Below are 21,945 nucleotides of genomic sequence, written 5' to 3'. Positions count from 1 at the left end.
ATATCCCAGCTTAGTGGCCTGACAGCTCAGCCCAGGGTAGGAAGAAGAGGCCACAGAACAAGCTAAAAGAAAGCAGTTATGAGAAAGAAGAAAGTTGCCTCCTGCTTATTTAATGAGCAGGTTACAGATAAATGGAGTTTCAAGTTTCATAGTTGAAACATAATAGCAGATATGTCACACAAAGATGTTGAATCCTGAGAGAATCTCCTTTGATTCAGAAGGGGATTTGCCACTTGTAGTTTCATAGGGTCGTTAATCTAAAACCCCCAATTATTATCACATTGTAAGATGTGTGAAGGTGTCAGACATGAGAAAGTGCCAGTTAATAAAGCCAACAAGTTATGAGATTTCTGTGTATGCATTTGAGCTGCCTGCCTAAAATGTATGTCGTTTGAAATGACCACACAAACTTTCTTAGCCCACACCCCTGAGTAAGGGACATTGCAGCTTATCAGGAGATGCTTATCTGAGAGACGTTCTGAGATTCATGGCTATGAGACTATCCCAGGAGTGGGGAAGCGGGGAGGAGAGCATCGTGCTACTACAATTCAATAATTTCCATTTCCATGACACTCACTGCTGTTCACTGTCCGTAAAGTGCAGATCCACCTTGAGTTGAAAATCTACTTCACTCAGCGCATCTTCCATCTGCAAAAGAAACAAAGTCCAAGGGATTTCAGGAGTCAAATCTTGTCCAAATGAAATACTTAGCTGGTCTACTTCCCAAAGTAGAGAAACACCATCTTGTCTAAAAATCAATGCCTTTTATGCTGAAAGCAGAATTTCCATCTATGTTTCATGGAGTTCTGGGTGAACAGGGTATCTGGGAGTATTACACAAAAAGAAAAAAAGAAGGGATTTACATACTCAGTTTGGGGAAAGTCAATTTGCAAAAAAAAAAAAAAAAAGTGCTAAACAAGTTTCCTTATTGCAGGACTTTCGAGAGTCTCATTTGGATTTGATCTAGAATCCCGTTTGGGGCAAGAGTCAAGTGTTCTGTAGCACCTGCTTTGGGAAGTATGGAGCAGTGAACTCGCAGTGAAATCCCACTTGGCTAGCAATGGGATTAAGTCAGAACAATGTCATCTCTAACCCTCAGGCATCCTCTCAGGGCAGGCATCATTGCCCCCGTGTCCAGAGGAAGAAGCTCATGTTTGGGAAAGTAGTCACTTCTTCAGGTGGCTCAGCTTCATAAGAAAGCAGCTTCTTCATTTTTGTCTTGAAATCCATTGTATTTAACCATTTTCACCTTAAGACACTGTCATTTTATGTCCTACCCATGGCTGCATTTATCCTTTGTTTTAAGAAAAAATAAAAAAAGAAAACCTACTTTTTAAACACAGGCATCTTTATTCTTCCTGCCAGTTTCTCATATGTACCTGGAAGATGGTAGCCCTAGTTCTCCTTTTTTACCATCACTCCCAACTCAAGGGGGTGTTACCTGCTAAATACCAGATCTCGCCACCACCTCTACTCAGAGGTCAGCCCAGGGTCAGTTCTACACACCTGTGATAGGACTTGACCTCCTCCTCATGCACAGGCAGGAGGGAGCCCTGTTTGTCTGTAACCACAAAATGCCGTGTCTTGTTTATCTTGGTATTTAACGGTGCCTACTACAATTTTGGAGGCGGTGTTATCACCTGGAAGCTTGTGAGCCAAGTATCGTCTGCTGATGTGTCTTGTTTAGTCCCCATAGTATTTTTGAAAATGTTTTGAACAAATTGCAAACATTTACAATTCAGGCAATTTCATATTTGTATTATGGGTTTTTAGCTTCTACAAAAAAACAAAAAACAAAGCAAAACAAAACCCTGGACTCGGGAGTGCTGGGCTGGCATTTAGAAACTCATTTAGAAACTCTGTTTCAGAGTTCAATTACCTGATCTATTTCAGATCAGGTAATTGCTGTCCCATCTACCACCATTCACATTATTCACTGACACCCATCTGGCCTGCATCTAAAAGCCCCTGGCTATTTTCTTGTGTAGTGTCCCCAGTAATCCTTGTATGATTAAGAGAGAGACTAGTTTTAATTCATTCTTGATCCCTTGCTCCAGAAATAGTGTCTGCTACATAGAAAGTATCAATGCATCTTTGAGGAATAAATAAAACTTTTTCCCTAATCCCCACCTTTTTTGGTTTTCATTTCTTTGCAAGAATCTCCTCATCTTCCTGAGATGGAAATCTCTTACCCAAAGGTCTCTTTGGAAATGTCTTCCTGGTTAAGCATAATTCATGGAGAGAGATACAGATGGAATTTATCTTTAGGTCTCCAGGGTTTAAAATTTGTCATTTAAAAAAAACCATTTAAAAGTTAACATTTTGCTGAATCCGAGTGCTATAAATAACTTCCTTTCCCAGCTTTGTTTTGCATAATCATGAACCTAGCTTCAAACACACAAGGAACGCATTGCAGCCTCTTGTCACCAGGAAAGGAGGGAGACTGGCAACGCAAGCTTCCCAACTACCTTCTGAGCACGCATTTGCCTGGGTAATGAAAATTCAATGTGAACTCCAGTTTTAAACTTGCTGCAGTTTCCTTAGGAACTGGGAGAGAAATGATTGGCCTGGATAAGCTGTGGCTGAATTGAGCTAGGTTATGACTTTACAGTGCTTCAATGAATCTTATTTGCAAGATATTCCAGAATGAAGTCACTGCCTTTTCTCAACATTTATTTCATGGCTGGCTGTTGACTTCCTACCCACCCCCCACTTCAAAAAGACACACACACACACACACCCCATACAAACATATGATTTTCCTTTATTCTGCATTATCTCAATTAGAGTCATCACCTCCATTCAAGGGTCATTTTCTCACGAACAGGAAGCAGTTTTGCAAACTAGTAGAAATAATATAAGAAGCTAACATTTACAGAAGAGTTATTATTTGGCAGGCAATAAACTATCATTATACGTCTACTATTTCATTTAACGTGGATAAAGCTATGAGTTAGGAAAGACTGTCCTGCATTTACCCATGAGGAAACTGAGGCTCCCTGTGGTAAAGGCATTTTCTCAAACTCAGTTAGTGAGAGTCCCACGTCCCAGATGCTGTCAAGGGCTCCATTTCTTCAGCTTTCCCCCATGGTCATGTATGTGTTCTAGGTTGGACGTTCTCTCACTGCTTGGTTTCAACTCATAATGGTGACTCTCTTATTTTCTCCTCCATTCTTAACTACTATCTTGAGCTGTGTTACAGCCTGATAGCTAAGAGAGCAGCTTCTGAAATCAAGATACATGTGTACAACTCTTAGTTCTATCATTTCGTATCTATGAGACCTGGGGCCAGTCAACATCTCTGTTGTTTTCTCATCTGTAAAATGGGAGTAAAATAATCACATTTACTCACAAAGCATTGTTATTGCGTGAATTAAAATTTAAAAATGTACACAAAGGGCTTTGTTTACAATTGAACTGACAATTCTCAACAAAGGTTAGCTATTATTATTGCTGTCATTTTCAACCATAGGGGGCCCGGCCACATGAAGGACCCATTCCTCTACCAACTTCACACAGTGGTCCCGCACGCTGGTCACAAACACAGACTTTATGATCGGAGGGCCCAGGTTCAAACCCTGGCTCTACAACTTCCAGGTGGTATGACTTTAGATAAATGCCTTCTCTAAGTCACTGTATCCTCATCTGTAAAACAGGAGTAGTAAAACACCTCTCATGTTGTTGCCATAATTCAGTGAAATATTCCAGACAAAGAAATGAGCACGGCACCTGCCATACAGGTATGCATACATACCTTGTAGGTATAAGATGCTGTTTGTTGGGGTTCAATTAGGCTGGTGGGAAAAATATTAAAGATAGTTATAGTAATAGTCAAAAACTCTCTTGGAAGGTCTGAGAGTTTGCATAGCTTCAAATTGCTGGGCTGAAGGCAGCCAGGGTCTCTTTGCAGGAACCAGAAAGATTAGGGTACAAGTACAGAGGAATGTGGGAGGTTAATCTTCCTGTCCTGTTTACTTACATGGGCTTAAGACTAACCTTTGTCCTACCAGACACACTTTACTGCCTCCTACTCCGGGGTCAGCAGAACTTTATTACCCACAAATGGTGTTTGCTTTAGGCCTGAGAACCTGGCCTTTAATCTTTACCCTCTTGTGGTGTTTACTCACAACTTTTGTTAATTAGTCTTACTGAATAAATAAGAGCCTCACTAACCCATCTGGGCCCAGTCGCAACTGTTTACAGAACTCAGCTTGGAGCCTGTAAGCAGCTCTGACCCTCAGCTGGACTGGCAAAGCAGAATATCTGTGTGTCAGTGTATGTTTATTCATCCATCGCTGAATCAGGGGTCTGCAGGAACAGACCCCCCGCAGCTAGCTTCCCCGCGAAAGGAGCGCTGCCTCCGCTCTTAGTGCTAAGATCCTTGTGATTGTTCTTATAACTCATCCTCAACTCCTTTCACTCCCCAGTAGAAGCTTTTCTTCTCCCAACTACCCTGGACTATCAGTAACTCCAAGCCTATTTCATACCCAAATCTTAGAGTCAACTTCCATTTATGATTCCTTTCTACATGATGCCTGCCATCTCCTACACTCAACCTGAACCCAGTCCTAAGGGCTGCACTTGGCGGCCATGCAGCTCACCCTTTCAACTCACACAGTTTCCATTCACACAGTTATGACCTCTGCCATGATGCTAACCAAGACACCATGCACTATAGCAGCCACTGCCTGTACGCCCTTGGTCTCCTGGGCCCCATTTTCTATATGATTGCCAGACTGACGTTTCTAAATGCCAGGTCTCCTCCTTCTGTCCTGAAGGAGACTCCTACCTTTAAAGAAGGAAAAACATGACCTTCAGCAGAGTCTCTATGGCTCTCCATGCTGTGTCCTCAACCTTCCTTTCTAGCTTTGTGTCCCTGCCAGTTTCCAGCCCATTAGCAACAATGCTTTCCTCCCCAAATCTGCCTTCTGCTTTACCGCTTTTTACGGGTCTTGCTGTCTTCTGTCTCAGGAGCTCTCGACCGGTTACTGTGGCAATCTTGTCCATTTTTCTACTTATCAAAACTCTGAATCAACTCAGGCTCATCTCTGCTGGCAGCAAAAGAAAAAAGAAAAGAAAAGAAACCCCACCTCTATCTGAATCACTAGGTCTGGCATGACCTCATGAATCTGCATTTTGTATGAGTACTGCCAGGGGACCGTGATGCCGGTGCAGCAAGGAATTACACTTTGGAAAATGCTTTTCCTTTTGAAGCCTATGAGAGTGCAATCCTGCTCATAAAATGTGTTTAATATGTAATCTTTTCCTCTTCTTCCTCAGAGTGGCAAGCATTTTGTTGTTAATAATTGTATCTGCTTCTTTGTTCTGCCTGCTAGGAGCTTAGCACTAAATGTATGGGTCACCATTAGCACATATCCAGAGGGTGTTTGCGCATTTTGGTCCCCTACATTTACCCCGGCCTTTATTTTCCTGTATGTGTTTGTCCTCCACTCTGCCTCATTCCATTGCTAGCTTTTCTTTTTACTATTCTACGCATTTTGTAAGCCTTCCCAAATCTTCTGTGGGATTACACAGAGTATATAAATAAAATACACACACTACCTCCAGACTCACTCTTTGCAACTGTTATTATAATATCTCTTCCTACACCTTAACTTGTGATTAGTTCTGTCCATGGTCATCTCTTGCACTTATCTGTGACCTCAATGCATAACTGAATCTTCCTCATGTCTGAATTTTTGATAGCAGGTGGAATCACGTGTTTGACGAATAGGCATTTCATAAATGTCTGTGGTTCACAATCATGTCTATGTGTATCCATGAACATAATTTCTGGCCGACTGGCTATAAGCAGTGTTTTGGTTGTCATAAGCAGACTGATACTAACTGGAAATGCATCCATTCCAAATATACAGTGTTTACAGACATATCCAATTAACTTTTATTATCCCTGATTTGTATATAGCAATTAGCTGTGACATTGTTTGCTGCCATACGGATTACCCCCAACACAATAACAAATTATTAGCTTACAGAGAAAAGAAATTTGATAGGAAGAAGAAAACAACATGTAATATGAAACAGACTCCCCATTCAACTTGAGAACTAAGGTTGGCTACAACCTCACATGAGTTAAGGTTGAGGGCTGGGAAGGTCAAACTTGAAGGCTTTAAATTGTCAGGGACAAGAACAATTCTCTGATGGAATTACGATGGAGCAATGGCCAGGATACCTGAATAATACCCAAATCCAGCCTCCATCATTGGTTTGTCATAAGCATTCTGCCAGGGTTGCTCTTGGAGATCAACCAAAGGGCAAAGGCCCATGGGAAAAAATGGAGCACTGATTTCTCATTGGAATTTGGGGAAGTGGACCTTGAGCTTGCAGTCTGTTTAACTGGGAGTCTATGACCACTCTAGGCAACCTAATGGTCTTGTTTCCTAAACTAAAGGTACCAACTTGAGTCCAGGAAGGAATTAGAGGATACACTCAAAATGAGGACTCTAGGTACAGTTTATTAAAGGGATGATTTACAAAGTGTGTGGAAGATTTAGAAAAAGCAACTAACAGTTGGGCGCAGTGGCTCACCCCTGTAATCCCAGCACTTTGGGAGGCTGAGGCGGGTGGATCACAAAGTCAGGAGTTTAAGACCAGCCCGGCCAACATAGTGAAACCCTGTCTCTACTAAAACTACAAAAAAAAAAAAAAAAAAAAAAAAGAAAGCCAGGCGTGGTGGTGGGCAGCTGTAATCCCAGCTACTCAGGAGGCTGAGACAGGAGAATCACTTGAACCCTGGAGGAAGAGGTTGCAGTGAGCCGAGATCACGCCACTGCACTCCACCTGAGCGACAGTGCGAGACTCTGTCTCAAAAAAAAAAAAAAAAAAAGCAACTAACAATGGCTCAGTTCCTCAAGATTAGTAACCTCAGGACCTTCTTATCACCCTAGGCACGAAGAGTCAAGCAGAGACAGTGGCTATCAGAACTGGAGAGAAAGCTACATGGAGTGTGTCTCCCTGGCTGGAGCTGGGGCCTTTGGAAGAAGGACAGAGCAAGTGGTATGCTGGTAAAGGTTTAACAACTGGCTCTCTGAAGAAAAATAAAAAACACTGATTTGTAGCATTGGCACTTTCTCCTGTGTAAATGTTTTCATCACAATTGACTTCGAGCTATGAATGTGAAGTTGCTAAATAAGGAGTTGGAAAGAAGTCTGTACCCGTGGCTATCAAAAGCTGATATAAGCAGGCTCCAGCACACCACTGGACACAGCCAACCCTCCAGGACCCTGCAGGGAAGGAGCCTGGGGAATGAACGCTCTGGGCCCATTCTCCTCGTAGCCACCTGCAGAAGCTCTCATAGGCCAAACTCAATGGAAAGTAAAAGGTAAAGACATGACTGAGCAGTTCTTGCAGCCAGTCTCTTGGGGCACATAGCAGGTGGGAGAGCAGAGAGGGGAAATGGTCAAGTAGTCAAAAGCTAGCCAGCATGGCTAATAGGAGCTTCATTTGTTCTTTTAAATTTTGATTACAGATCAAGTATTTGCAGTCACTGTGATGGCATAAGGGAGACAGGGTCAGGTTCACTGAAGGCTCCAGTGAGTGAGGTGTATGTTCCTTGAGGTATTGAAGCAGGCAACTGTGGTCTGGGCATGATACAGGGAGCCAAGGGCCATCAAACAGGGCGCATGGTGGATGCTTATCTCTGTTTGGAAAGAATAGTTTGCAAAGGGCCTAAAAAGAAGGGATTATAAGTTAAATTCATTCATTCAACAATTAAGTCATCCCCTCCATGTCAGGTGTCCACAGTGTAGTCCTGTAGCTACTGGGGCACTCAGGATACAAAGAGAGGTCCAGTCCTGTGGAGCCTGCAGACTGGGAGAGGGATGACAAAATTCTAAAATAAAAATTATGCCATTGCACCATTCTTTTTTTTTTTTTTTTTTTGAGACAGAGTCTTGCTGTCTTGCTCTGTCACCCGGACTGGAGTGCAGTGGCCAGATCTCAGCTCACTGCAAGCTCCGCCTCCCGGGTTTACGCCATTCTCCTGCCTCAGCCTCCCGAGTAGCTGGGACTACAGGCGCCCGCCACCTCGCCCGGCTAGTTTTTTTTTTTGTATTTTTAGTAGAGACGGGGTTTCACCGTGTTAGCCAGGATGGTCTCAATCTCCTGACCTCGTGATCCGCCCGTCTCGGCCTCCCAAAGTGCTGGGATTACAGGCTTGAGCCACCGCGCCCGGCCGCCATTGCACCATTCTAACAAAATCAGTAGATTTCTATTGCCCAAGAATAAGCCCGAATTTCCCTATCATGGCCCACAATGCTGGGCCTCCCTGCTCCATCTTCGTCTCCTGCTCCTTTGCCTTCCCTGTCTGTGCAAGTCACCTCAGCCTTAGTGCTTTTCCTGAAACACCCCAACGTCATTCCCACCTCAGGCTCTTTGTCCTTACTGTGCTGTCCTCCAGAGCCGACATCTCCCTGAGCCCATGGCACGCCTGAATCTTCCTCCACAGTTGGGTCTCCGCAATTCTGCACTGGCTTCTCTGGGAGCCTCTCCTGTCTGTCACTTGTCCTCCAGGGAATAATCACCTTGGGTGAAGGTTGCATTGAAAGTTGTGCTGAGTTCTTGACATTCTCAATATCTGAGTATCTGTCATGAGGCAACAGCCGGTCTTGCACAGCAGGACCATCATGAGGTATCTTCCACTTTGGGTACAGTTGTAGCTTCACGGGGCCTCCAGTGAGGGTGCAAACTCCTATACTCTTATCTCCCTCATAAGTGTGTCTCAGAGACTAGGGAGCTGAGTATGTAGCAGTGAGAAGGCTCAGTAATAGAATATGCATGATTGGTTTATTTAATTACATTGTGATATATTGATTTAATATTAGAATATAAGCCCAAAATGCCAGGGATATTTCATGTTCACTATTTTACCTCCAGCACATAGTAGGTGCTTAGTGAGTGCTCAATAAATTTTTGAAAGGATAGATGGGTTAATGAATAAAGAATGAGTGACGCTTTTCAATTTTAGCCACAAAGAGGAACCTGGTCACTACCTAGATAACAAAAGATGTGGACAAAAAGCCAAGAAGCCTGAGAGGAGAAAGATAACAGATGCCCAATACGAGCTGTTATGCACACCACATGAGGAATGCAAGCAGTGGGGACTCTAATTAGACCTTCCTAAAACAGGAATACTCTTTCAAATAATTCTCAATATATTCTAGCAGGAAAAAATCAGCTCAAATGTGGCAACAGGTACACTTCAGTGAGGCTAGGGGAGGCAGATCAAAAGTTTGAGCTTCAGATATTCCTTTGAAATGTGTTAATCTGATGAACAGGAAATTTTCAGTCAAGTTTCCAACTAATAAAGCGAGCTCCCCAAGGCCTCTGGGCTTGCAGTGATGCTGTTTCCCCTCCATTCGATGCCCCTCCTCTTTCTTTCTCTGGTGAATTCAGCATGTGCATCTGAAGCCAGCTCTTTTGTGTAAGCCTTGATGAACACCAGCTTTGTCATCTCCACAGAGATCATTGCTCACATCCCCTACCAAGGTGTTTGCTTATATATCTGTTTTCCTGCTAAATTATCAACCCTTTCAAGGTAGAGTTCCTGCTGCCTTCTCCGGTTCTGTCCCTTATCCAAGGGTCCCACATTGAGCCCTGCAAAAAAACAGTTACACAAAACCACCTGCTGATTGACTCATTGACAGAGGGCCTGAACAGATGCGCAAATGGGCAAATGTGGGGGGAAGAAGAGACCCAGTAAATGAGTCAATGGAGACTGTCTGCACTTGAGACTACATGGAACAAGCAAATATATGAATAAAAAAAATGAGTAAAACAACACATACATAAATAAGTGCATGAGTGCACTAAAAGCACTAATCTCTGTCAGATTTCAGAGTAAATCCATACCTTCTTCTTTCACCATTTACCTAGCAATGAGAGAGAACAGCCACGAGAGGGAACAGCCACTTGTGGCTGGTGGTAGATTCATGACTTACCCTTTCACCACCTAAGAGCAAATGAACTCGGAAGACCACAGCATCATTTATGGGCACCTCTTCGTTCCGGTATAAGATCTGAAAGACCCGGCTGTGCACGGTGCTGTCATGGACACAGGCTGAATGCAGGCTGCTACTCTCTGCAAAACAAGAATCAGTAGGAACCCATGAACTCCAATATTGTCCTTTACCTGCAGCCCTGTCAGGTGTCTTTCCTGCTCAAGGAGACTAATGGCCCCAAGCGGCCTTCCAATTTCCAAAGCTTAAAGTCACAGTTAATGAGACCTTACCATATGAATATTTCTGTTCATTGAGTTGGGCTGGTATCTCAGAAAAACCTTGTTCCATTCCTTAAAAGCCATAAAATCTTGGCTGAGTCACTCATGCCGTGGGCAGTGCTCCTGGGTTGCTATGCAGTGCCTGCTCAACTTCTCACCTGTTCACCTGTCCCCTCCTCTGTGAAGCATTCCATAAACCTCCTCTCTCAGAAACAATGAGGAAAAGAACAGGGGCTAAAAGATAGAAAACACCCTTCCTTCTACAAGGACTTCCTAGTGCCCATAGAATCTCTCCCTTCTCAAAGGTGCTGCTTGCACATCATGCATGTCACGAGAACACTCTGTCTTGAGTTTTAGGAAAATGTGCTAATCCTACTGTATAATCCTACTGTATATCAAGTTTTAAAGGAATTGGTTTAGCTCTGTATCCTCCAATGCATTCTAGATATACCATATCCCTAAACAGTACTTCAAAGTTGAGTTATATTTCAAGAAGACAAATCTAGCCAATGCATCCACTGTCCAGGGTTATTTGGGGGAACAAATGGGTGAACTCCTCCAAATTACTTAACACACAAACTACACAGTTGGAGATACATGTAAAATATATATATATATATATATATTCTAAAATAAATAACACTGTCCAGGGTTATTGTTGGGAAACAAATGGATGAACTCCTCCAAATTACTTAACACATAAACTATCCACTTGGATATACGTGTGTGTGTGTGTGTATGTGTGTGTGTGTGTGTGTATATATATATACCTTCTTATATATATATAGAAGATATATATATATACACACACACACATATACACACAAACATATGTTTATATACATATTCTAAAGTAAATAATACTAATATTTATATAAGGCAATGATTACCTATTGATTACCCATTTATAATAGGGAACAACTATATGGCATTTTACAAGTTCTAAAGTGCTTTACAATTGTGGTTACTTTCCTTAATTATCATAACAAACCCATAAGGTAAATTTTACACCAGATGAAGAGACAAAGGCTCAAAGCAGAGGCAGGTGCCTAAATATGTACTTGCTGTGAAGGTTTATGTCTCCCCAAGAGGCATATGTTCAAATCTAATCACCAATGTGATTATATTTGGAGGTACAGCCTTTGGGAGGTAATCACATCATAAGAGTAGAGCTCTCATATATGGGATTAATGTCCTTATAAAAAGAGGCCAGAGATCTGTTCCCCTCACCTTTCCCACCATGCAAGGATACAATGAGAGACGTCATCAATCTGCAAACCTGGAAAAGGGCCCTCACCAGAACCTGACCATGCTGGCATCCTGATCTCAAACTTCTAGCCTCTAGAACTGTGAAAAATACATTTCTGTGGTCAATAAGGCATCCAGTTTATGGCATTTTGTTAGCAGACTTTGCTGGAGAATTGCTATATAATGAAGCATTGTGTAGATTCATCCTCATATCTACCTCTTTAATAAGAGAGAAAATGAAGTCTCCAGTGAATGAATAAAATGCATCTATTTCCTAGCAAAGGGTGGGGACTCTATAAAACAGTACTGAAAGAGTTAAATAGTTTGACTGAAATGGGAGCCAAGAAAAAAATAGAAAACAGCCCAATTAGCAAAGAAAAATCCTAAGTATCTTGTACACTGTCTCTGGATGAGTCAAAGAGTTTTTTGGAAACAGGGACACAGGATCACAGTCACCTCCCAACGCACAGTCACATCTAAACCAACACCTACCTTGTAGCTTCAGAGCAAGGAATATAAAATATGTAAAATGCCAGGTTGTTTCCAAGGCTGCTCAGATATGCCTGCTCTAAGTTGCACTTTGTCATGAAAGCAATAAAATTACTGGCCTAATGCAGTTCTATTTAGACCTGCTGTATTCAAATTGATGGGGCTATTAAGTAAAAATGATTCATGTGTGCAGATGCCTCTCTGTTTTTATTTGCTACACTAGCTCTTTCTATATCACTGTCAAGGCCTGGCTGATCTATAAGCCAGAATGACAGCGTGGCAGCGGATGGATGGGGTAAATACCCTGAAGGTCAGAGCAGCCCTGAGCTGTCTGCTACCAGGAGGGACAGCCAGCAAAACAGTTCAATCACTTGCTGTCTTGGGCAAGTGACATCACCTCTTGGAACAGCAGCTTTCCATGTGAGAAATGGACACAGCCACACTGACCTCCTGGGATCACTGTGGACACAGAGGATAAAATAGATCAAGCTCCTAAGACCAGGCACGCGCTGGGCATACAATATACAGTATGATGACTTTTTAATTGTGTTTGCAGAGAAAGTTCTGAGTACTTTCTGTTGAATAAATTGTCATTGGCCACATTTTTTATGGGAGATTAAGCGCCTCTGAATTTGAGCAGATTGGCAAACAGACCAGAGGGCTTAACAGGTATTTACTGAAAATCACCAAATCCCGAGGTGCCCCATTAAGCCTGGGATAAGGCAGTTTTCATACCTTAGGAGACTTTCTGGGTCAACTCCTCACCACTATTAAATAGGGCATCGCATAGAACAGGTGTCTTTTTAACAAGGGAAGGCTCACCAATCACAAGATAACTTCCCTGGGATGGAGATCACTGGGACAACACTCCCTGCTTCATTCCCATTGGGATTCTCCCTTCTTCACCAACAATCCACATCCGGATACCCGGCCCACTATCCTCTCTCCTCCTTCCCGGTGAAATCAGCACCCAGAGACAACCAAAGTACATACTCTCTCCACCCTTAAAGACTAACTCATACTTTGGGATGGCAGCCTTTCCTGGCTATGGGTTAAACAGCCGCTTTTCATTCTAGAGTATTTTTCTGTATTTTTAGGCAACAAGATTTCTATTCAAGTGATCCAATGAGAAGGTGTAGACTAGAGTCTTCCTACATATCTGCCTTCTTTTGTGTGTGTCAGCCTTGGTAACATGCATAAAAAGAGTTGAGACTTTAAGGGGAAAAAAAGAGATGAAAAGAAAATGGGTGGAAGAAGGAAAGGAAAAACAGGAGGGGAGCAGAGAAAAGAGAATACAGCAGGGGAGGTAAAAGAGAATACAGCAGGGGAGGTAAGAGGAGCTCTTCAGGTCTCAGCTGCACAAAGAATACATTCCAAACATCTTAATACAGAATTTCAGGCCAGAGGGCAAGAGAAAAAAAGACTTTTAGGTGCTGCAGTTTCTTCTTCTCCCCCCACAAAATGAATGATATTAATACTTTATATATCTATACACCTCTAAATGTTTAAACTTTAAATGATGACATTCCCTTAAATGACATTCCTTAAATGATGAGAGCTCCCAGCAGTCCTAGAGGGATCTGTCAGTGTGGAGTATAAAATACAGGTATTATTCTTCTGACAGGGACTCTATGCCCAATGCTCAAACCAACAGCACCCGTAGGGACCATTTACTTGTGGACTAAACCTCAATCTCATTCCAAGAACATAGCCATGGCTCTGCCTGCATGTAGGAGATTCCCAAAGAATCATTTCTGTGCCCAAACCCCAGAAAACAACCCCTTCAATACCCCAGGCCTGAAGCCAGCTTTAAACTCAGGATATACTCAGTTAAATTCCTTTAAACTCAGGATATAGTCATAGAAAATCTTCCAACATATTAGAGCCAACAGAAGTGAAAAAGCCCCATTAGACTATGGGTTCCTCAAAGTCACAATGTTGGTTTTCATATGGCTTAGAAAATGCTCCTTTAGTAAGGGAAATATAAGTTCTAGACTCATCCCCACTTTCTGGCTGTGTGACCTTGGGCAGGACTATGGAATCCGAGCTCCAATGAGATAAGAATCTTGCCTTACTTAATATCCATAATGAATGTGAAGCTTAGGTAAAATGGTGAGTAGAGAAGTATGTTTTTAACTGAAAAATTATCAAAATCAAACAGATTTTCTCAAAGACTAAAGATGACAACGATTAAGACTCTTTAGGTGGGGTGAATTTTCCGACCCTTTCTAGGAACATGAAGAACAGAAAGTCACCCTGAAGCCAAACTTTATTTTTTTTCCAACGATTGTAAGGAATAGGCAGAAGAGAAAGCCACTTTGAAAAAGGTATTCATTGTTGTTCCAGAGAAGGACCAGAATAATTTCCTGTAGTCGAGTATGGGCTGCCTAGCTCATAGGGTCATCAAGCCTTCAATGCCAGGGTAGGGAGGTCCAATATATGACCTCTTGAGACTCCCCCAAGGTTGCTACTTTCCTGGAGAGCCCATCACTGGAGGGCAAGTAGAAAAATATGGATAAGAAACCAGCAACTCCTGGGAGACAGGTAACCATGGTCTTGATGACTTTTCTTGAGGTTGAAAATCAGGGATACTGTCGGACTGGGACAGATGCCTCCCAACCAAGGTGATACTAGTGTCAATCACACAAGCACAACCTGTTCCCAGAAATGAGGCTATCTTAAGAAAAGCTGGGGCCCAGGATGATGACTCTGGATGTTCAGAAATGCTCAGGGCTTCATGGGTAGAAGGTTGGTTTGGCTACATTGTGAGCTGGAAAGATGAGGACCCACCTAACCTGAAACAAAGATTGTGTTGTCAAAAGCAATATTTTAGTTCATTGTGTGTTTCAATAAGACAATAGCACAGACTACATAATTCACAGTGCACAAAATTTAATTGGCTCACAGTTCTGGAGGCTGGGAAGTCCAATATCAAGGTGCTTGCATCTGGCAAAGGCCTTATTTCTGCATCATCCCATTGCAAAAGGCAGAAAGGCCAAGAGACAAAAGTGAGCTGAACTTGTCCTTTTATAAAGGCGGTAATCCCACCCAGTAGCATAAAGCCTTCATGGCCCAAACACTTCTTAATGGATCTCACCTCAAAACTGTTACAATAGCAACTAAAGTTTCAACACACATTTTGGAGGGGACAAATGTTTAAATCATAGCAGTCTCTAATGAGTTATAACGTGGGAGCTCAGGGTGAAGGCCCTAGTGGCCTGTGCAGATAACTGGAGCAGCAAAGCATTCACCATTGAAGACCCTCAAGCTTCCTCTGAATTCTAAATACCTATGCTTCAATAGATACCCTGTGTGCCAATGAGATGCCCCAGCAGCAAGGGACTGATGAGATTCATTTCTATCCTAAACTAGCATTCAGAAAAGGACCACACTTCATTGAGTCAGCCCAGGGCTTCTTGGATGATGTGACATGGGAAAAGGAAGTGGCATTCCTGCTAACAGGGCATTGAGATATACAAGCACTTACTTGAAATATCTGAAGAGATGCAATTCTGCTCGTACCTTCAATTTTTGAAGCATATCAAATTGGTGACACATCAATAAAGAGCTGTATTTCGGTTGTCATTTTTATTTCTATCTCAAAGAATATAAAACATTTTTCTTGTTTTCTACTTAAAGTACCCTGCGGCACATGGAGTATTGAATATTTTGCTTTCATGCACATGGACATAAGTTTATGCCTCACCTATAATTTTGGATTATTATGTTTGTATGTTTTTGCTATAAAACGTGTTTATTCATTCATTGAATATTTACTAATCACCTGCTATGCACTAGGTCTTGGGCAAAACATTGGGATTCAGCACTGAACACTCACAGGGTTCCTTTTGGGACATCTATGTTTTACACTTGTGCCTGTGGAATAGGGAATGAATATTACCATTGTTGTCCGACTCCACAGACATCTCCTTGTGTAAATGAATGTTTCATCTTTCCACACACGTTGCATTAGTCAGAAGGCCTTATAAGGGCTAATTTAAAATTCTGATTGAGGTGGCAAATTATGTAAAACAAACTGAGTTTGATCAAAGATGTTATTTATAAATTATATAATTGGAAAAGTCACTTGTCTATAATATATAATAAATACAAAATGGTTTTGTTAATTGCAAATTGCTCAATTAAATCTAGCCTGAGATTTACTGGTCTAAATTCTAGATACTTTATGTTCCTTCCATCACTGAGTATAGCCTTGGGTATATGAGTTTTCATTTTATTCATGAGGAAACTCATGATCATAGAGATTGTAACATCCTCAATGTCAAATATAGTAGATGGTTCAATGGTGACACCAAATGTTTTTTTTTTTATTTCACTCCTTAATTTGTTTATTCATTCATTCATTATTTAACTCAACAACTACATAGGCAATATGTTAGACATAATTCTGTCACTGGTAAAGATAAAACAATGACAAGGAATATTATTCAATATTTAGTACAGTATTTCCCAACTTTTTATCTCTCCTCACTTCAAATGCACCATCCATCAATTTCTGTTTAATTGTTTAAAAAAATCTGAGAATGACAGAACAAAGGCTTTGCATATCACTAACACTCAAATATTTAGCAAATCAATCCATCAATCAATTTATTAATAAATGCAAAAATGGGGGGATATGACTTTTGGAAGTTACCCAATGTTTGTTATAGTTCTAGTTTGTGATAGTTTTAATATCCAGAATTTCTGACTCCTAGCCTACTCTACAAGAAAACCCAACTTACAAAGCCGATACCATGCTCTGGCAGAAAGTCCTATTTGTAGGAGGGCAACTAAACTATAAGAGTCCATTAAAAAGCACCATTTAACCTACTGAAAATGAGAAAGGCTGTTGCTGCGATTCAACAGGAAGCATTCTCTCATCAACACTGACTGGGCTTAATTACTTAATTACAAACCATCGTGACTTACTATTAGAATAAGTCCACTAAGGCCAGCAGTTGATAACACTTTATTATCTAATAACGTGTATTGCTCCATAATCTCAAAAATAAAAGGCCAGTGTGTTACCTCCAGTACACTCTAGTTGCTTACTACAGAAACCCATTGGATTTCCTTGGATTGGTCGTAACTGCTGAGACTGCTGAGTGGTCTCAGGTATTTCAGTCTGGATTTCAATAACAGAGTCCAGTGTATGGCCTTGTATCTCATGCTTGTGTAAGCACACAGATGTGAGTTAAAAGACATGGATTTACTTTCAGCTCTGCCATTTATACACTGTATACATATGAACAAAGAACTTGCCCAGTGTAAGCCTCAGTTTCCTCATCTGTGAACTGGGGATGGAAGAGCAATACTGTTTCAGGGTTGTGAGGGTTTTACGAGATGACCTATGAAAGTATCTGGTACAAGATGGAACATATAATAGGGGCTCAGACAAATGGAGGGAATAAACATGCTGCTGGATCAATAGGAGTGTGGAGCTGACATGGCTTTCACAAATAATCCAGCATAGAACTTTACCTGCTATTAGTAGAAGTCCAGTGGAAGTGAGGAGTGGAAAATAATCATTTGTTTGTTTGTTTGTTTGTTTGTTTGTTTCCAGATGGAGTCTCGCTCTGTAGCCCAGGCTGGAGTGCAGTGGCACGATCTTGGCTCACTACAATCTCTGCCTCCAGGGTTCAAGTGATTCTCCTGCCTCAGCCTCCTGAGTAGCTGGGATTATAGGTATGTGCCACCATGCCTGGCTAATTTTTGTATCTTTAGTAGAGACAGTGCTTCACCATGTTGGTCAGGCTGGTCTCAAACTCCTGACCTCGTGATCCACCCGCCTCGGCCTCCCAAAGTGTTGGGATTGCAGGTGTGAGCCACCGCCTCCAACCAAAGGAATCTTTAATTACCTTTTGACACTATGAAGGAAGCAGGCTTGGCCCGGGGCAGTGGGCACTGCCTGAATGGAGCATGGAGCATGGAGTATCTCCCAGCTAGTAAGCAGGGAGATGCTGGGTGAGACTTCGACTCCACCGGCCTTAGTTCTTTTACAGGCAAAAATGACAATAACAATCCAACTACACTGGGGAGCCAGATGATGCCTCATGCCCATCTCACCTGCTCTTTCAGCTCTTGTAGCTCTTTAGCTTCTCTCTCGTTTGCTCCTGCCCCTTCTGGATTCCTAGGCTCCTCCTGCACCTGCCACCTCTCTGTGTTGTACAACCCCAGGTCATGGTCCCAATTATTTTCTCTATTATTAGCTGTGCTCCTTCCCTAGCATCATTTCCAAGGCTTTCTATGCCACCTACAAGCTGAGCACTCTCCAATGTGCAATGCCAGCCCCATCTCTCTCCCGAGTGGGCCTGATCCTTCACCACTTGGTGTGATTTCTTTGATGTCAAATAAAGATCAGAACCCTCATGTGTCCAGTGCAAAACCTTTGACTATATTTCCTAAATATGTTCCTCCTCCTGTCTTACCCATACTAATGAAATACTTCCTGGTCATTTAATTCCTCTTTTCCACTCACCTCCTCTATCCAATCATCAGCACATCCTGTGGATTCACACCCAAAACATGGTTCTGACAAATCAAATCCTTTCTACCTCTTTTAAAAAATTTTCTCTCAATATTGCATACTGAAAACCTTACTTTTTGCTTCTACTCTTACCACCTATTTGTCTACTAATATAAAATATAAACTAGATGTTGGCCAGACATGATAGCTCATTCTTACAATCCCAGCACTTCAGGAGGCCAAGGTGGGAGGATCACTTGAGGCCGGGAGTTCAAGACCAGCCTGGATAACACAGTGAGACCCTGTCTCTACAAATTTTTTTTCTGAATATATAAAATTAGCTGGGCATGGTGGTATGTGCCTATAATCCTAACCACTCAGAAAGCTGAAGATGGAAGATCTCTTGAGCCCAGGAATTCGAGGCTGCAGTGAGCCATGATCTTGTCACCGCACTCTGACCTAGGTGATAGAGTGAGAGTTGGTCTCTAAAAAAAAAAAATAAATAAAATATAAACCAGATGCCTTTATCCCCTCCTTGCACTTAGAATGAAATCTAAAGTCTTTACTGTGGTTAATTGGCCCTAAATGACGAGTGTAGGAGCTGCAGCCATAGTGAGGACCGAACACAGAGCGGATTCTTTGTGCTGTCTCCAGGCCCAGCAAATATTTATAGAATGCATGACTGACCAAAGCTCCAAGTGGCCTGATCACAGATAACTTGGCAGTGGTGTGTAGTAACATTTGTGGAGGTGAACTGAATCTCGGATGGAGCAGCTAGCTCACTGAGGCTGTCTCTATTTCCCGCTATGTCCTTGTGATGACCCAGAGTCCACATCGATCCAGGTTCCCTTGCGAAAGGCCGGCACAAAGGATGCCCAGAATGGGTAACATGGGGCTTTCTGAGAAGGGTATAGCCAAGGCCCCACCGTCAAATCCTGAAACCCGTCCTGTTAATAAGTCATTCAGGAGACTCAACAAATTGGAGGCAAAGAGCCTTGTTGATGTGATTCAGGCTTTCCTGAACCATCTGCCTCCCCATATGCTTCCCAAGGAGAACTAAGTATAGCTGCAATTGCGGCTAATCAAATATTTGTCAGAGCTGCAGTGTCCCCACCCAATCATGGTCTCCAGGATGTGCCAAGGAGCACAGAGCTGTTTGCTAACCCACGGTGACCTTGGCCTTAGTTGGAGGTCACAGAATATAGGGGGGAGTTGTGACTACAAAAAATAGCAGGGAGCCCCAGAGTCACTGCTGATTAGGGGAGGACAGGTGGTTGCTCTGCCTTTGTCTTCGACAGAGATGGCAGATCCCTCCAGCAGGGCCTGTCCACTCCAGGGGCTAAGCTGAGCCCAGCCAGTCCAGAAAGAGATCATAGCCTCAGTCCCTCCAGCTCCCTCCAGGGTCTGAGGCCCCCACCGACCCAAGCATTGAATGAGTTGTCCCCGTCACAGCACATTCTCACCTGGACTGTCTCCCCTTTCCTCTCTTGGTCCCCTCCCTTCTGTCTATTAGGGCACACATCTACACACCAGGGTTGCACTTGCAGTCTGGAGTAGGGCAGGATATTCAAAACTGGTGAACCCAGATAGCACCCAGTCAGAATGCCTGCCAGGCAGGGCGATGAGCAGGGCCTGCAGGTCATCAGCTGCCCTGGTGTAAATCCTTTAGCTATGGATGATAGAGAAGGTGAGGGTCTGCAATGGGGGCCAGGGTAACTGGCCATTGTAGTCCAGGAAGGAGGACTTGAAAAGCTCAGGGCAGTGCCTGTTATAACAACTGTTCATACCAGATGCACTGGCTGAATATTGCTCCTGGTTAAAATGAGCAAGGTATCCCTGTGCCATGCACAAGTCAGTCCTGCTGAGACCTGTCTCTGCAGCTCGAGTTTTGTCTTCTCAGCATCACAACTTTTCACCTCATTCATTCTCCTTCTAGACTCCAGTGGCAGCTCAGAGTGACCTGAGGTCTTGTCCTCCAGGACAGCAGAGGTTCTTGCAGCTGATATTTTTTCTTCTGTTATTCAACTTCTCTCTCTGCTGCTTATATATTGTGCCAAATACTGCAGATACACAGTCTGTCTGTGCATGGACTTGGACATTCCTTCAGGGAGAGCTCCCCTCTCTCCAGCTCAAACCTCCTTAGTCCTTGATACCCATGCACTCTTCCAGTTGCCTGTATACCTCAGAGTCTCAGCCCAGTGGGTGACCTGGTTTCTCATGGGTCACCTTGACTCAGACTTGGCCCTGGCTGGGTCAAGTAATTAACTTTCAACTCCACACAACAAATGCAGAACAGAAGGGTTTTAACCACACATTTCAACCAAGTTCTGGAATATTCTTGATCTGAACTTCTGCATGTAAGCCCCTTAACTCCAGTCAACAACTGGGCCAGTCTCAGGCACAGCCAGAGTATATGGTGACCACACACTTATTGGTGCTGACACTTCAGGGAGTAGGGCCTTGAGAAATGATGCAAGATCCAGCCCATTTCATACTGTCACCCTTTCAGCAAGCTCTCTCTGCCTGTCCCAGATTAGTGTGAATATTCTCACCTCTGGATCATACCTATTTACTGCTCAACAACATTCAGCAGGCAAAAGATGCCATCCATCTCTTCCATGCATCCCTCCAATACATGTACTCCATTGATCGGAAACACTGAGAATTCCAGGGACCTTGCTGGATCAGCAAACACAAGATGCTCCTTGCTTTTGAAGAATCCCCAATATTATTCTCTTCTCTTGAATAAATATTACGATTTCCTCATTAGTGTCACCTGTAGAATCTTGCCCTTTGACCCCTCAGCAGGTATATGCCCCTTGTGCTCAGCCCCCAGCAATGTACAGAGGGCTGGCCGATGGTGCCCCTGATGCCTAAACAAACTTTCATGGTTGCCTCTGCACCAAGATGTTGATGTGAAAATAAATGAGCATAAGAGAACAGGTCATCTGGTCGTTGAATCTAAGCTGCAAAAGTTGGTGCTGAGGATGTAGATCTAGGTGTTCATTGACACTATAGCCAACTGGTTAAGCCTTGGCTGATACCCAGCCAGGTGATACTGCAACTTTCAGAAGGCTCTTTTGACCCCTCGTGTCTGAGAAAATCTATATCCACCATCTGAAAGTCACAGTGTCATATGCATGGGTGTCAGCCAAGGCTTAGCCAGCTGGCTCTTGTATCAATGAATACCTAGGCCTACATCCTCAAAAGCAGTATGTGTTTGCTCAATGAAACAGATGGGGCAAGATGACTTGAGGGATGTGACAGTGCTGCTTTAGTCCACTGTGGAACTGCGGAAGAACTGAGAGGCTCATAATTTTTCCTATTACAAGAACATGATTTCTTTTTTTTTTTTTTGAGACAGAATCTCGCTCTGTCACCCAGGCTGGAGTGCAGTTTTACCATCTTGGCTTACTACAAATTCCACCTCCCAGTTCAAGTGATTATCGTACCTCAGCCTCCCAAGCAGCTGGGACTATAGGTGCCCACCACCACACCCAGC

General features: G+C 42.9%; 1 protein-coding gene across 2 annotated transcripts in view; it reads right to left on the bottom strand.

The window, feature by feature from the left end:
- Positions 1–21,945, bottom strand: part of FAM135B (family with sequence similarity 135, member B) — a 298,084-nt gene that overhangs the window by 129,935 nt on the left and 146,204 nt on the right. For both annotated transcript variants that reach the window (XM_011938131.1, XM_011938133.1), the window contains exons 4-5: positions 9,960–10,099; positions 578–648 (exon numbers count right to left, since the gene is read on the bottom strand). In XM_011938131.1, coding sequence (XP_011793521.1) covers positions 578–648; positions 9,960–10,099 — 211 coding nt within the window. The remainder of the gene's footprint in view (positions 1–577; positions 649–9,959; positions 10,100–21,945) is intronic.

This window comes from Colobus angolensis, unplaced genomic scaffold, assembly GCF_000951035.1.
Source record: "Colobus angolensis palliatus isolate OR3802 unplaced genomic scaffold, Cang.pa_1.0 Scaffold17, whole genome shotgun sequence".
NCBI lineage: Eukaryota > Metazoa > Chordata > Mammalia > Primates > Cercopithecidae > Colobus > Colobus angolensis.
Note: the sequence above shows the minus strand (reverse complement) of the source record. Positions and strands in the feature narration are given on the sequence as shown.